Raw genomic sequence first — 17,502 nt, 5'->3', positions numbered from 1 at the left:
CGTCCCCTAGAAGGCCTGATCTTGACTATGCTTTGCATCTGGGAGGTGTTGTCACATTCCTCTCCTGAAGGAGGAGATGTCGGTGCAACCTGAGATCCAAAAGCACCCCGGGCACCTTGATTTGATACGTCGCTAATCCGTTAACCAATCGCTGGAAGCGCAAGAGAAACCCGAAGCCACCAGCGGACTCCAATCCAGTCGGTGATATTAAGACCGTGTCTGTCAACCTGTCACAGGATAAGTACAGGCTCTTTTGGGTCAATGATCGGCTCGGACCAGCCTCGAACCGGGAACACCGACGCCATGGTGAAGAGGATCCAACCCAGAAATCTGCCCGATTTTTTTTTTTTTTTAATGCATTTATTCATTTATTAATTCAGGACAATGCACATTGATGAACAAGTGCAGCAGTACACGTAAATGTGCCAGATTGGGGGTGGTAGTAGCTCAGTAAGGGGTTGGGAACCGGAGGGTCGTTGGTTCCAGTCCCCATACAGACCAAAGTATGGCGGTGGTAAAATAACTGTAAAACAAAAGTTAGTAAGTTGGTGTCAACGTAGTGTTGAAAATGTCAAAAAAAAGTGACGAACATTGGAAAAAGGGACAAAAATGTCCATTTTGACAGGAAGACAACACCAGGGGTTAACTCTTTTCTAAATGAACAAAAGAGTCTTTAAAGATTCTTAAAAAAGGGGCACAAATGGAAACTAAGACCGGTTTTGGTTTTTATTCTCTTGAGGACTTGGTGTATGTCTGAGACTTGGAGGCCAGTTTGTAGTCTTTGTTCTGAGGATCTGTCCCGGCACAAGACAGGAGTAGACCCTGTATACAAACATGAGAAGACCACGCTAATTTTAGGAGCACATGTTACAGCCGCGAGGTCTTGAGGTCGGACGTATGGGCGTCCCATGTCCTTCTGGAATCTGCAGCCTGAAATTCAGTCGCCTCTGTTAGCACTGAGACGGCAGACCCTCCCTCCCTCCCTCCCTCCCTCAGTCCTCCAGAGTCAGTGTCCCTGGGAGGTGATTTGTAAATCTGGCGTCCCGAGCACCGCCCTGTGAAAAAGATCTCTGCCTATCGCTTGAACCCTGGCAGAGACATGTGGGACACCCGGCCAGACAGATATAGCAGCAGCCTGGAGACACTGAGCGTCCCTCTCCTCGGTCAAACAGCCTCTGGATAACGCCGCCGCTCCGTCGGGTGCACCCACCGAACCGCCAGCATGGAGATTTCACTTGGAAGCGATGGTGGCGGCGCGTCGCCCAACATCGAGCGTGCCCACCAGGCCTTCAGGGACCGCTGGAAAGAGACAGACGAGTCCATGTGTCGCCACAGCATGTCCTTCCACCTGCAGCACGCGCTGAGGAGCGAGTTCTTCGCCAGCTACCTGTACCTGATCGAGTTGATGCCCGTGGGTAAGAAGAAGACCCGAAACTCAAACCAGCTGCACAAGATTTACAACCTTCTCTTTTGGCTTTTGACCCCATTTAGGAGTGGGAAAAGCTCAAGAAGCATGCAGGAGGTTTTGCATGTGTTTGTGTGTGTGCATGTTTTGGGATATGCAATCTTTTTCACACTATTTAGTTTTTCTACAGGTTCAATAGTGTCCTTTCATGCAAAAATAACTTATGGGGCTTTAACACTGGACTCAATACTGACACTTTTGACTGATAATTTATGGTAAATGTCTTTTTATAGCCAAAAGTTCTTGTTTTTATTGTTATTATTATTACCAGTTTTATTTCTGTCATTATTATTGTTATCTTCATATTGTCTTCTATACTGTATTCTTGCTAAAACTGAGGCTGGAAACTTCAAATTCCTTGCGGGAGTCACCCCAAAAAGGATTAATGAAGAGAAGTCTAAATCTAAAGGCGCAGTACCTAGCTTGTAGCTAAGCTAGCAGTCATTTGAAAAACGTTTTAGCTATCGTTTGGTTGCTAACGTTAGCTCAAAACACCATTCACCTGACAGGCTTTGTTGTGTTTGATGCTAACTTGTAGCTAAGCTAGCAGTGAACCAACTTGTTTAAGTAGGTCCATTTTTACTGGGTTCACGTTACAGAAGTCTCTCGTTAGCATCTCGGAGGCTACTTCAGACGTTACAGAAGTCTCTCGTTAGCATCTCGGAGGCTACTTCAGACGTTACAGAAGTCTCTCGTTAGCATCTCGGAGGCTACTTCAGACGCTACAGAAGTCTCTCGTTAGCATCTTACATGCTACTTGTCGCAAAGTGACACATGCACGACTCAAATCTGCACTCGACTCACATCGGGACAGATAATAACAACAATCACAAAATTGATGAGTCTAAGTCTAAAGGCGCTTCACCACAGATACGTTCTAGGGTAATAATTGGAGAATTAAATGCTCTAAATTGTCAAAATAGTCTCAGGAAGGAACTGTTCTGGTGGAACATATGGACCCCGCAAAAGATAACGCCACATCAATATTAACTGAAGTTAACTGTTGACACCATGCAGTAACGTGAGCTATTTAAATCAGCTGATACGTGGTTACACCTCCTTAGCACAGCGGTCCCACCAATCGATCAATGCCGTCAACAGATTCTTTGTAAAGAACCAATCAGGCCTGCCATGCTGCACCATCCTAACTTTCTTCAAAACTTCAGCGTGTAGCTTGCTAGCACGAAGTTTGTTGTTATATAGTTCAAAAATGGAAACACTCAGAGAGCGGAGGATGACAGACTAAATCCTGGTACGCACTTCCATTTTCCAGACTAACATTCTTGGGTAATACTAAGATCCATCCATATCCATATCCATCTTCTGTGAGGGCATGCTCCCCTTACAGAAGATGGTTCTGAGCTGGAAGAAGTTCGGAGCTGGAGTCAGCTGGTTAACCACACGTCCTCTTTTGCCCGGACATGTCCACTTTTTTGGAAATCAACACATGCTCACTCTAGGTTAGCCTAGCTTGTAGCTTAGCATAAAGATGAGTGGAAACAGCTTAGCTCTGCCAACACCTTCAGGACACAGGTTCAGTAACTATCGTGTATATTGTCCATTTACAGTAGAGAACCTGTACAGAAGCAGAGTTGTGGTTTTAAGGGGGAGATGTGTTCTTCCTGCGAGATGCAACAGAAAAGCACATTCAGAAATACAGATTTTTGTCAGTGGACAAGCCTGAGCTGTCGATCAGGACAGGAGGCGAGTCTTCAGAAGGTCTCAGCCAATCGTGTGCAGGGAGTGCAGTTGTCATCATGAGAGCACGGGCTGTAGAAACAAGAGATCCTGACCTGCTGACCTGTTTGTTTACATATCGCCTCTCAATCACCCGTTCACATCTGCACAGGTAGTCTGGTGGTCGTCCCCAGAAAATTTTGAGTGTCAAACTTCCAGCATGTGTGGATTTTTGTGCAACTATTTGTGCCTTTTTTATGGTGAAATGTCTTTAATTATTCTCCAGTATTGGTAAACTTTCTGCATATTCAAAACATACGTGAAAAAGAAAAGAGATGTGCACTGCGAGGTTGAGATGGTACGGTCCACTATAGGGGAGTCTAAAATCGTTAGGAAACATATTTACGGGTAAGAAGGATACATACAAGTTTTCAGTCCCCTGAACGGTTAGTTTATCTTTATATCACATGCAGGGTTTTTTTCATATTTATTAAGGGGGGAGAAATCTAGCTCTTCTAAATATTGGGGGGGGGGGGGGGGGCAAATCCCCTGCACCCACATAATAATTTATGTCTTCAATAGTTCACATTAGCAAGAAAGCACTTATCCAGGTCAGAAGAAATGATAGCTCAAAGTTAATTTCCAGAGTTAATTTCACATCTTCATGATCATTCAATGAATACATAAAACCTACTTCACCATGCATTGGTCTAAGCCAATCAGGTGCAGGCTGCATGATGATAGCACAGGATGCAGAAACAGGAGATCCCGACCTGCTGTTCATTCTCGTATTCTTACCACTAACTCGATACAAAGACCATTAATGGCATGGCATGGCAAGCATGAGATCTCTAAATCATGTCAGTCAGGGCGAGACATGGCAGTCGCCGGGTTATTTACGAACTGCAGTGACAGCTTTACATGGACTCAACGAAATGTTTGTTTTGTATTTCTTTTTCTGAAAACGTCTTAATACAGCAAATGTCAAGGGAAAGGAGCAAAAAAAAGAAATATATACTGTACAGAACATTTCATTTCAGAGTGAAGAGAGCTTCACTGTCCCTCAGGGGTAAATTGGATCTAAAACAACATAGCAAGTTATCATATATAAATATGTATATATATATATATATATAGATAGATAGATAGATAGATAGATAGATAGAGAGAGAGAGAGACTTTTCAGAATTGCCACCGGGATATAACTATTTTTACAGTGTTTTGCTTGCAGTGCACATCAGAAGTTATCTTCGGATCTTGTGATATTAAACCAGATGTCTCGTGTTACATCGTAGGTCAGAGGCGTAGAACTTGTAACGAGCTGGTCCACTTTGAAGGTGTGAGATAGAAGAACATGGTGGCACTCGACGCCCACTTTCTTGGCACTCGTGCATGTCATCACGTTGTCTTCCCCCCCCTTCTCGGTCTCAGTGTTTCTATAATTACCCTCCTTGATCCTTCCTTGAGGGTCACGCTGTTTGAAGAGGCTCCGATCGGACCTGATGCAAGGACAAAACCCTCAAACGTCTCATAATGAAGCGGGTGCTAGCTTGCCAGGAAAGTCACATGACTTGTGCGTCTCTGCACCTTGTTTTTAGCGCGTCCTTCAGGTGAATGGTTCAGTCCGGTTCCTGGCTCTCGGCCTCGTCCTGATGTTTGAAGCATGGAGTAATGAGTCCAGCTGAAAATAAATCCCCCACTCTTCTTAATGTCTTCACTGTGGTGTCATGAATGCTGCCACTGGAGATGCTGGACAAGCGGATGGACGCTCCCCAGTGTCCCCCAGTGTCCCCCCCCCCATGTCTCCATGCCCTCCACGCCAGGAACGTGTCATGTAAGCCTCGGGAAATGTTGTGTTCATTCTGCAGGATTTATTTCAGCAGGCATGAAGGGGAGGGGATAGTTTGAGAAGCCAGTTGTTAAGTTTCCTAATGTCACAGTATGTCACTGACATCCTGTTATAATAGAGCAGCTGTGTAGTACAACACATAATTAAACACTTACAAAACAACCAACAACAAAATGGTCGTAGGTTCGGCTCCACACGGTTCCATCGAAGTTCCCGTTTTCACAGAAGCATTAACTTTCTGGGTATTTGTAACCTAAATAACGTGTGGCTGCGGAGATGAATCAACCAGCATGGTAACAGCTGAGCGGAGGCAGCTCCTTATTTATAGTCTTCTGGTAATCAAATTATCCTTCTGCCTCTCCTTCGAGATCGGGAACAGTGTTCCTTCTCCGTGGACGTTAGTTTGCCGTGAAATGTGCCGGGGACAGAGTTCATCCGGTTCGTTTCCAGAAGTTGTGGCTACAATGATTTTTTTCTCCTTTGCGAAGGTCATGTTTCGAAAGACAATGTCACGTATCTTACTAATGTAGATGAGTAATAAAAAATGTGCTCAGCGACCCTGAAAAAGGGCACATGTTCCAGGCTGGATAGAAACTCACCTGTAGGGGCTAGAAAGACCCGGAAGAGACCTCCGTAAACGCTAGCTCGTTAGCTTTTAGCTGCGACAATCGGTGAGTTTCTATCTTTTATGGTTGGTAAATGATTAAACTATGAATCAGAGGTGCTGGTTTTGCTTGTGGGCGAGTCTCTCGGTTTCAGAGGGTTAATGCACCTAAACAATGATCAATGATGACCACATTTCTCTCTCATATTACTCCTCATAACCACTGAAAACTGTCAAAAAACTCAACCAAAAGTCCAATTATTATGGGCGTTATTAAAGGTGCTCTAAGGGATGTCACACGTGTTTTAGGCTAGAGCATACATCAAACATCTCTAGCTCCCTGTCCCCAGAACACACTGTAAAAAACATCTCACTATCTGCTAGCTGCCTGTCCCCAGAACACACTGTAAAAAACATCTCACTATCTGCTAGCTGCCTGTCCCCAGAACACACTGTAAAAAACATCTCACCATCTGCTAGCTGCCTGTCCCCAGAACACACTGTAAAAAACATCTCACCATCTGCTAGCTGCCTGTCCCCAGAACACACTGTAAAAAACATCTCACCATCTGCTAGCTGCCTGTCCCCAGAACACACTGTAAAAAACATCTCACTATCTGCTAGCTGCCTGTCCCCTGAACACACTGTAAAAAACATCTCACTATCTGCTAGCTGCCTGTCCCCAGAACACACTGTAAAAACATCTCACTATCTGCTAGCTGCCTGTCCCAGAACACACTGTAAAAAACATCTCACCATCTGCTAGCTGCCTGTCCCCAGAACACACTGTAAAAAACATCTCACTATCTGCTAGCTGCCTGTCCCCTGAACACACTGTAAAAAACATCTCACTATCTGCTAGCTGCCTGTCCCCTGAACACACTGTAAAAAACATCTCCTCACTATCTGCTAGCTGCCTGTCCCCTGAACACACTGTAAAAAACATCTCACTATCTGCTAGCTGCCTGTCCCCAGAACACACTGTAAAAACATCTCACCATCTGCTAGCTGCCTGTCCCCAGAACACACTGTAAAAAAACATCTCACTATCTGCTAGCTGCCTGTCCCCTGAACACACTGTAAAAAACATCTCCTCACTATCTGCTAGCTGCCTGTCCCCTGAACACACTGTAAAAAACATCTCCTCACTATCTGCTAGCTGCCTGTCCCCTGAACACACTGTAAAAAACATCTCCTCACTATCTGCTAGCTGCCTGTCCCCTGAACACACTGTAAAAAACATCTCCTCACTATCTGCTAGCTGCCTGTCCCCTGAACACACTGTAAAAAACATCTCCTCACTATCTGCTAGCTGCCTGTCCCCTGAACACACTGTAAAAATTGATGTGATATCTTAGTACACAATGTATTTGCTGCATGACAGTGTAACTCACACTATATAGTTCTTTTCCTGCTTCTCCAAATTGGAGATGGCAGATGGTCTGCAGATGGTTTTGTGGTTTTTTCATCCCCCTATCTCTGCTGTCTCTCTGTGTTTCGAACAGTGAAGCTGTTTCCCGTCACCTGCGAGTACATCAAAGGGGAGAAACAGTTCTACTACAGAGCTCAGCAGTTCTACGAGGACGTCCCCGCCTCGGAGGAAGGCATGCTGGGAGATTTTATGGAGATAGGCAACGTCGATCTGGAGGGTTCCCGGCAGTTTCTGAAGAGGTTTGTGGTGAGTCGGAGAAACCAGCTCACGTTCACGTTGACAGACTGATCCAGCGACATTTGAGAACATTTGAGAAGCTTCTAGACTTCATGCACTTGTGTCTCGATTTACACTGTTGCAGCTATCTCTGAGGAAACATCTCACGATCTATTCTGGGGGAGGAATCCATCTTCCTGACTGCATGCAAAGACTGAATGTCTAGAATGTCCACCTTGGTTCACGTTGTAGGACACTTTGGGTCAGTTTCTAATAGTAGCCCAGACCTGATGTCAGCCTCGTAAACACCTGCACGGAACAATCCGGGCCAACAGCTGTCAATCACTTTGCATGTGGTCAGTTTTTTACGATCGCCAACGTGTCCACGAGGGTCTTTTCTGTTGAGGAATCAGAGGCGTGTGATTGGCTGTAGGAGATGCATTTAAAGGACTGAGTGGTTTGACATTTTGGGAAATAAGCTCATTCACTTTCTTGCAGAGTTTGATAACACTGTCACGTCGGTGCGGTAACTGTGGAGCTAAGTTAAAGGTCCCATGGTTTGAATATGTCACTTTATGAGTTTTTTAACACTAATATGCCCCCCCCCCCCCCCAGCCTGCCTATGGCCCCCCATTGGCTAGAAATGGAGACAGATGTAAACTGAAATCAACATTTTTTGACTACTTTTGGTTTTTAAAGGGCGAGCGCCCACCGAAGAAAACGTAAATCTGCGCCTACGTATGTGAGTGTATGTCAGAGTGCAGGGCTGTAGTACTCAAGTCCGGTATTGGACTCGTTTTTCCATGGACTCGGACTTGTCTCGGACTCGCTAGTATTTGGACTCAGACTTGTCTCGGCCTCGGCCACTGGTCTTGCCTAATATGGCTTCTGGTCTGGACCGAGTCCAGGTGTCTTTATCATGTTGATAATAATATTGGAGGGAAAGGGAAACCCAAAATGATTGTCTTGATACTGTCATGCATAAGACCTTTATTCTGTCCTGGACTCGGTCTTGACTCGGACTCAAACCTTTTTGGACTCGGTCTTGACTTGGACTCAAACCTCTTTGGACTCGGTCTTGACTTGGACTCAAACCTCTTTGGACACGGTCTTGTCTTGGACTCAAACCTCTTTGGACTTGGTCTTGACTCAGACTCAAACCTCTTTGGACTCGGTCTTGTCTTGGACTCAAACCTCTTTGGACTCGGTCTTGACTTGGAATCAAACCTATTTGGACTCGGTCTTGTCTTGGACTCGACTAGTCCGGTCTTGGACTTGTCTTGGACTCAACCAGTACTGGTCTTGGACTTGTCTTGGACTCGACTAAGGTGGTCTTGACTACAGCCCCGTCAGAGGGGACTAGGAGGTTTTATTTAGATGTTGGGGGAGCCTCGGTGCTAATTCAGGGGCATGTGTCTGGCCCGGAGACTGTGTTTATATTTAGAGGACCAGTTTTACAGAAGCTCTAATTATAACCTGCTGAGATCTAAGTGGCTTCTTCTCTACTCGTGTTAACGTAAACACAACAAATCCTACTGGTTAGCGGGACCCTGCACCCTGGGCCCTGGGCCCTGGACCCTGGACCCTGGGCCCTGGACCCTGGGCCCTGGACCCTGGGCCCTGGACCCTGGACCCTGGACCCTGGACCCTGGGCCCTGGACCCTGGGCCCTGGACCCTGGACCTGGACCCTGTGCCCTGGACCCTGGACCCTGGGCCCTGGGCCCTGGGCCCTGGACCCTGGGCCCTGGACCCTGGACCCTGGGCCCTGGACCCTGGACCCTGGACCCTGGGCCCTGTTTTCCCATGTTTTCTTCAGCATCTTTGAAAATTGTCTGTGCTGTTGTTGTCAACAGGCTCAGATTGTTATTCTAGGTGTCTCACTAAAAATATAGAATATAAAAATATAAAAAATATAAAAAATATAAAAAATATAAAAAATATAAAAATATAAAAATATAAAAATATAAAAATATAAAAACCTAAAAATATAAAATATGAAATGTAAAATATAGAAATACAAAATATAGAAATATAAAATATAGAAATATAAAATATAGAAATATAAATCTATAAAATATAAAATTTAAAAATATAGAATATATAAATATAAAATTTAAAAATATAGAATATATAAATATAAAATATAAAATGTAAAATGTAAAATGTGAAAATATAGAAATATAAAATATAGAAATATAAATCTATAAAATATACAATTTAAAAATATAGAATATATAAATACAAAAATATAAAAACCTAAAAATATGAAATGTAAAAATATAGAAATATAAAATATAGAAATATAAATCTATAAAATATACAATTTAAAAATATAGAATATATAAATATAAAATTTTAAATGTAAAATGTAAAATGTGAAAATATAGAAATGTAAAATATAGAAATATAAAATATAGAAATATAAATCTATAAAATATACAATTTAAAACTATAGAATATAAATATAAAATATAAAATTTAAAATGTAAAATGTAAATGTAAAATGTGAAAAAAAATATATAAAATATAAAAATATAGAAATGTAAAACTATAAAATGTAAAATATAAAATATAGAAATATAAATTATAGAAATATAAAATGTAAAATGTAAATGTAAAATATAAAATATAAAATATAAAAATTTAAAAATATAGAAATGTAAAAATATAAAATATAAAATATAAAATATAAAATATAAATATAAAATATAAAATGTAAAATGTAAAATGTAAAAATATAAAATATAAAATATAAAAATATAGAAATGTAAAAATATAAAATATAAAATATAAAATATAAAAATATAAAATATAAAATGTAGGTTAAGATCAAGGTCAAAGTTTATTTCTGTAGCACATTTACTGTCACTGCTGCCCCAAAGTGCTGCACAAATACAGATAATAACATCAGATAAAAAGCATAATAAATAACCGGAAAAAACCTTTTAAAACAGAATATGTGAAAAACAGACAGATAAAAACTTTACTACAAGAAAACAATAACAATAAAATGTCACAGCTCAGCTTATGTTGAACTCATCAAAAAGATGAGTTTTTAAAGGGATTTAAAACTCTGAATAGAGGACGCTGCTCTAATGTTGAGAGGGAGAGAGATCCAGAGCTCAGGACCTGCTGCTGATATATATTATATATGATATTTGAGACAAAGATAGGGTAATAACAAGGGTTAAAAAGTTTTTAAAAAATCCCATTTTCATGAGGGAGGACCCCTTAAAACTGCCCACCAAATACCTTCCACGAGCCTGGGGGGACTGCTTGTGTGTCTCTATGGAGTGATGATCTGCATCTACTGTAGAGCTCCAGAAGAAGTCGTTTTTATGTTTGCTTTAATCTCTAGTTTTCTGTTTGTGTGCATGTACTAAAATCTGCAGAACATGAGATTTAACTCCTCACTTGCCTGCAAAGCCGCTGAAAGATGACTCCTGCTCTCTGGCCCCCTGACGTCTCCGTTAACCCTTCAACTTTTGTGTTTTTCTGGGTGGAAATTTGACAGTTTTGTTGTCCTTTTTCCGCACTTTTCTCAACGTTTTTGTCAATTTTATTCCTATTTATTTGTCACGTTTTTTTGATGTTTTTTATAGTAATTTTTTGTCCATTTTTTTTAACAATTTCTTAGTCGCTTGTTCCAATGTTTTTGATTTTTTTTGGCACTTTTTCCAATTCTTTGGTCACTTTTTCAGCATTTAAAAAAAAGAAGAATGTTTTATTGATTTTTTTCAAAAAAAAATTCGACATTTGTCACTTTTTTGAGTTTTTTTTTACTGATTTTTTAGTCAATTCTTTTAACAATTTCTTAGTTGCTTGTTCCAATGTTTTGATTTTTTTTTGGCACTTTTTCCAATTCTTTGGTCACTTTTTCAGCATTTAAAAAAAAAAAAAAAAGAATATTTTTGTTGATTTTTTTACAGTTTTTTTTTTAGCATTTGTCACTTTTTACAAATCTTTGGTCACTTTTTCAGCATTTAAAAAAAAGAAGAATGTTTTATTGTTTTTTTTCATTTTTTTTCGACATTTGTCACTTTTTTTGAGGTTTTTTTTACTGATTTTTTAGTCAATTCTTTTAACAATTTCTTAGTCGCTTGTTACAATGTTTTGATTTTTTTTTGGCACTTTTTCAGCATTCAAAAAAAAAAAAAGATTGTTTTTGTTGATTTTTTTACAGTTTTGTTTACATTTGTCACTTTTTTGATGTTTTTTTTAGTAATTTTTTTGTCCATTTTTTTTTAACAATTTCTTAGTTGCTTGTTCCAATGTTTTTGATTTTTTTTTGGCTCTTTTTCCAATTCTTTGGTCACTTTTTCAGCATTAAAAAAAAAAAAAGAATATTTTTGTTGATTTTTTTACAGTTTTTTTTTAGCATTTGTCACTTTTTACAAATCTTTGGTCACTTTTTCAGCATTTTAAAAAAAAAGAATGTTTTATTGTTTTTTTTTCATTTTTTTTCGACATTTGTCACTTTTTTTGAGGTTTTTTTTTACTGATTTTTTAGTCAATTCTTTAACAATTTCTTAGTCGCTTGTTACAATGTTTTGATTTTTTTTGGCACTTTTTCCAATTCTTTTGTCACTTATTCAGCATTTAAAAAGAAAAAAAGAAGAATGTTTTTATTGTTTTTTTTCATTTTTTTTCGACATTTGTCACTTTTTTTGAGTTTTTTTTTAGTAATTTTTAGTCAATTCTTTTAACAATTTCTTAGTCGCTTGTTACAATGTTTTTGATTTTTTTTTGGCACTTTTTCAGCATTCAAAAAAAAAAAAAAGATTGTTTTTGTGATTTTTTTACAGTTTTGTTTACATTTGTCACTTTTTTGATGTTTTTTTAGTAATTTTTTGTCCATTTTTTTTAACAATTTCTTAGTCGCTTGTTCCAATGTTTTTGATTTTTTTTGGCTCTTTTTCCAATTCTTTGGTCACTTTTTCAGCATTAAAAAAAAAAAAAAAGAATATTTTTGTTGATTTTTTTTACAGTTTTTTTTTTAGCATTTGTCACTTTTTACAAATCTTTGGTCACTTTTTCAGCTTTTTAAAAAAAGAAGAATGTTTATTGTTTTTTTTTCGACATTTGTCACTTTTTGATGGTTTTTTTACTGATTTTTTAGTCAATTTTTTAACAATTTCTTAGTTGCTTGTTACAATGTTTTTGATTTTTTTTTTGGCACTTTTTCCAATTCTTTTGTCACTCATTCAGCATTTAAAAAGAAAAAAAAAAGAAGGTTTTTGTTGATTCTTTTCCATGTTTTTTTGAACATTTGTCATTTTTTCAACAGTCTTTTCTTATGTAGAACGTTTTTTGTAAACCGGTCAAATTCAACCCGAGGACAACCCGAGGGTTAAAAACACGTCGAGGAAGGAAAAGATTTAGGACACGTCCAGATTACACCGAGCTACATAGGTGCGGAGCAATATGGCAATAATTCACCGAAACCAGGAAGCGAGCGCAGAGCTCCTCGGGGGCCCCATCTTTCATGCAATCACACACTGTGGGGGCCCCTGATGCGGAGGGGTTGCAGTGAGGTCAGAATACCAAATGAAAAGGAAAGAAAAACCCAGCAGGATTCAAGTAAAGTGACTCCTGGTTCCCTCGCGGTGAAGTTCACAGCGTTGGTTGCCCCCGAGGAGCCGAGGTCGGGGAAACAGGGGGGGCCGGACATCTGGCAACACGGAAAAGTCAATCACAGTGCAGATCGCCGGCTTATTCATAACATGTTAACAACACGCTGCAGGGAAACAACATTTAAATCCACATTTTGTTGTCCGTGAAACAGAAATCCAGCTCTAAATTTGAGATGTTTTACAGATTTGATCCTCTATGGATGCTACACCCTCTGCTGCAAGTCTCCATGTCTCTCTCTGTCTCTCTGTCTCTCTCTCTCTCTGGTTTTCTATAGCTTTATATTATTTATTTACTTATTTTTCCACATCGATGTCTTGTATTAATGTCTGTCCTGACGTGCTGTGACCAGGTTTTATGTTTCTGCCGAACAGGAACCTGCTGAAAAAAACCTGTTTTTGAACTGAGCCAGGCCCGTTTTTATCTTGTAACGTGATGTCACTTTTTCTAACTTTCCTGTATAATAAATATATGAAATGAAAAACATCACACTAGAATAGCTTGAAACAAGGTAACCAGGGTAGGACTTCAGACATTACCACAAAGTCATGAAACACATGTGACAGGGGCACCTTTAACATTTTCAATGCAGCACTTTTACTTGTAACAGTATTACTGATTACCACATTAAATAATGTACCCCCAACCCCCACCCCCCTCTTCCACAGGGTCCTGGTAAGGCGGGCACCCACTGCGCCCTGGACTGCGGCTCCGGGATCGGCCGCGTGTCCAAAGGCGTCCTCCTCCCCGTGTTTGAGAAGATGGAGTTGGCGGACATGATGGAGCACTTCCTGCTCCACGCCCACGAGGAGTACCTGGGCGACGACGCCGACCGCATCGAGACGTACTACTGCTACAACCTGCAGGAGTTCACGCCCCCCAAGCACAAGTACGACGTCGTCTGGATGCAGTGGGTGGCGTGTGAGTATGAGAAGGATCTCGGGTCATGGTCTTGCTCATTGGACCCCCGGCAATGCAGAACGGGCTCTGAACACAACTCCCAGGGACGCTGAGATGCTTTTATAGAGTCGATTGCCAATTTACTGACAGGAGGGAAAATTCAGAAACAGAATATTTATCTTCCTCAAAGTTCGACTTCATTTATCCAAAACTCTTGATTGGTATTTGGGTCAATTGGACCCATTTCAAATTTTTACAAGAAGAGAAGAAGAAATTGTTTTGGACGATGATTTCTGGAGTCGGACATCTTTCTTTTTGATGTCGTGATGTAGGTCTTAAAGGTCTTTTTAAAGACCATTAGGAATGAAATTGAAGATCTTAAAAAGTCTTAATTTGGACTTGTTGAAACCTGCAGAAACCCTGTTTAACCCTTGTATGGTATTCTGAAATTTAGTTTGCAGCAAGATATCTAAAATAAAAAACTACAAACATACACAAACCACAGCAGCACATCAACGGAGACGCTCCTTCTCGCAGAACCAATGACCAGCTCCAATCGGAAAGTACACAGGTCAGAGTGACAGGAATAAATTCATAAGTAAGCATAAACTATATATGATTTCATAAGAGGTCACTCCAATGAATTCAGGTTCCTTATAGCCACAGGAATAAAATAATCCCTGGCACACTGTTAGAAATTTAACGTAAAATTCACAGTAACTTACTGGCATCGATTGTCCAGCAAGTTGTATTTCCAATAGGCCCTAGTTCCCTAGTTCCATCCTTGTGTAAGTTTTCACGCTTCAGTTTCCGGTTTTACTTTAGTCCCTAGTATTGACAGACCTTCTTGCACAGCACTATGGAGGAAGGTCTGACTAGCTTTCTAGGATGGGAGGGGCTAAGCGCTGGACAGAGCCACGGTGCCGCTGCTAAATAGCCTCATGAAGGAAGCCTCTGTAGAAGCATAAATCAGAGGATATCATCGTATGGTTGGAAGGACTTGCTGCTGCAGAGACAGGTATCCCAGTTGCGATGGGTTGTTTTTTTAAATCATCATCCCTTGTCTGTCTGTCTTTCTCTTCAGGCCACCTGACCGACAAGGACCTGATGAACTTCCTGATGCGCTGTAAGAAGAGTCTGCGTCCCAACGGCGTGATCATCATGAAGGACAACATGGCGCGGCAGGGCTGCAAGCTGGACCCCATCGACAGCAGCATCAGCCGCCACCTGGACATCATGAAGTGCATCATCGCCAAGGCGGGCCTGGAGGTCCTGGCGGTGGAGAAGCAGGAGGGCTTCCCAGAGGTCATCATGCCCGTCTGGATGATCGCCATGAAGTAGAAGTCTTTTAGAAGACTAAAAAACAAGATTGTTGTTGCTCCATTTGGAGGAAAAATCCAACCTTAAAGGGGGATTCAGGTGTAATCCGCCTTCTGTTTGAGTCTAGATTTGTGATCGAGTCTCTGAAAACCGCAACAACCCTGCAAGTTCCCGATGTCATCAGGAGATAAATCCTTAAAACGGCCATGTGGACGGCGTGACGACACCCGGGGAGATTTTATCCTTGTGTTTTCTGCTCGGTGCAGAAATGAGTTAAAGCGTTACCTTCTACAGAAGCACTCTGCACGTCCACAGGAGCCAGACTGTGATTTATTGTCAGTGTAACTGTGGGCGAGGATCTTTGGAATAGCACGTGGATTCAGATGGTTTCTCCTCGGAGTGAGAAATCTAACATGTTGCATGACAAGTCCAACATCCCACCAGCCGTAGAAAGTCCCTCTCCTTCCATATAGGACATTATATCAGAAAGAATATATGCACCGTAATGAATGATCCCGTCTGAATTCAGCCATGGATAACGCAAATAATTTAAATTCAATCAATTTTAAAAGAGATCTTAGCAAGTGAAGAAAGTCTCAGTTTGTCCTAAAACTGTGAAAATACGTAAATAGAAAGACCGCTCACCCCCAAAAGTCTCTAAGTGAAGTCTCGCTGAAGCTCAGATGTCTGTGTGTTACTACTCTACTTCGTTGATAAAACTTCGCTGGATAAAACCCATCAGGTGAGATAACGTAACGTGTTGGGGAACAGAAGCTAAGCTAGCTAGCATGCTAGCCAGGCGACGTATATTGTGCCAGATGTAGAGCGATGTAGTCGACTGAGCGGTTTTACACAAAACTGAGTGTTACCACGACAAACTGAGACTTTCAGTTACTTACAAACTTACAAAATAATTAAACAGGATACAAAAAAAGCTTAAGTCTCCCCCCCCCTTCCGTTCATGCTCTTTCCGAAATAAGATCCCAAGAGGAGTGACTTTTCCTCTCTAGTCATGTTAGATTTCTTTTAAAAAACCCTATTGTTTTATGTTTTACAACACAATCAACATGTGATCTGTACCTGGATACGTTACGTGGAGAGTGACATCTGTTCACAGGCCTTTGCGTTTACACTTGGTATTAATACGTAAAGTTCTTGTCATCTTGATTCTGCTCGCGTTGTGATCGGATCTTATCGTGCACGTTAGGCCGAGCAGCTGGACCGCAGTCAACAAACGTTAAAAAAATCCTCTCAGGTCAAAGGTAGGAGGGCAGGAGACTCTCAGGAGAAAAACCACGACCTGGAGGCTGCTGGTCTGTAGCCTCGCCAACGTGACTGAGGCCGGTTTCAGGTCTCAGATCGAAGAGCAACACATAATCCTGCACAATAACTAACTAGGATGCTATCATGATGCTATCAGAATAACTAGAAGAAGAAGAAAAATGGAAGAACTAATCACAACATTTAGGGTAAACACTGATTTCACGCACCAAATTTCTTTTTTTCCAGCTGTTAAATATTTCTAGTCCCGTGCAGCTGGATTTTCGCGAGAATCTCAGGATTAGAGTAATGTGTTTGTGTGTTTTTAAACGTGTTTTTAGCCTCTTAACATGTTCAAAATGTCATTAAAAGTGCCCCCCCCCCCCATGTGAAGTGATTCCTTGACTGCAGGAGATGTGAAAGAAATGCATGAAAGTTGTGTTAATTCAGCTTTGTTTATAATAACACAGGTCACATGTTAATATCCAGATACAGGTCACATGTTAATATCCAGATACAGGTCACATGTTAATATCAAGATACAGGTCACATGTTAAATATCAAGATACAGGTCACATGTTAATATCCAGATACAGGTCACATGTTAATATCCAGATACAGGTCACATGTTAATATCCAGATACAGGTCACATGTTAATATCCAGATACAGGTCACATGTTAATATCCAGATACAGGTCACATGTTAATATCCAGATACAGGTCACATGTTAATATCTAGATATACTGTAGGTCACATGTTAATATCCAGATACAGGTCACATGTTAATATCCAGATACAGGTCACATGTTAATATCAAGATACAGGTCACATGTTAATATCTAGATACAGGTCACATGTGATATCTAGATACAGGTCACATGTTGATATCTAGATACAGGTCACATGTTAATATCCAGATACAGGTCACATGTTAATATCTAGATACAGGTCACATGTTAATATCTAGATACAGGTCACATGTTAATATCTAGATACAGGTCACATGTTAATATCTAGATACAGGTCACATGTTGATATCTAGATACAGGTCACATGTTAATATCCAGATACAGGTCACATGTTAATATCCAGATACAGGTCACATGTTAATATCTAGATACAGGTCACATGTTAATATCCAGATA

The 17,502-nt window shown here is 40.5% G+C and overlaps 1 protein-coding gene across 1 annotated transcript; it reads left to right on the top strand.

Moving 5' to 3' along the window:
- Positions 1 to 947: 947 nt before the first annotated feature.
- Positions 948 to 16,801, top strand: ntmt2 (N-terminal Xaa-Pro-Lys N-methyltransferase). The gene is made up of 4 exons (XM_032510124.1): positions 948 to 1,415; positions 7,101 to 7,273; positions 13,544 to 13,796; positions 14,860 to 16,801. Exons 1-4 carry the CDS (start codon positions 1,223 to 1,225, stop codon positions 15,114 to 15,116), a joined length of 876 nt encoding a protein of 291 aa, XP_032366015.1. The 5' UTR covers positions 948 to 1,222; the 3' UTR covers positions 15,117 to 16,801.
- The last annotated feature ends 701 nt before the right edge of the window (positions 16,802 to 17,502 follow it).

The sequence above is a fragment of the Etheostoma spectabile genome, unplaced genomic scaffold (assembly GCF_008692095.1).
Source record: "Etheostoma spectabile isolate EspeVRDwgs_2016 unplaced genomic scaffold, UIUC_Espe_1.0 scaffold00019333, whole genome shotgun sequence".
In the NCBI taxonomy this organism is placed as follows: domain Eukaryota; kingdom Metazoa; phylum Chordata; class Actinopteri; order Perciformes; family Percidae; genus Etheostoma; species Etheostoma spectabile.
This window is presented reverse-complemented; position numbering and strand designations above follow the sequence as displayed.

What these genes read in the sequence shown, in the direction of transcription:
- ntmt2 (XM_032510124.1), top strand. Translation starts at nt 1,223, where the DNA reads ATGGAGATTTCACTTGGAAGCGATGGTGGCGGCGCGTCGCCCAACATC. An exon ending in GATCGAGTTGATGCCCGTGG is followed by an intron (nt 1,416 to 7,100) that starts GTAAGAAGAAGA and finishes TGTTTCGAACAG; the next exon opens with TGAAGCTGTTTCCCGTCACC. An exon ending in CTGGATGCAGTGGGTGGCGT is followed by an intron (nt 13,797 to 14,859) that starts GTGAGTATGAGA and finishes CTTTCTCTTCAG; the next exon opens with GCCACCTGACCGACAAGGAC.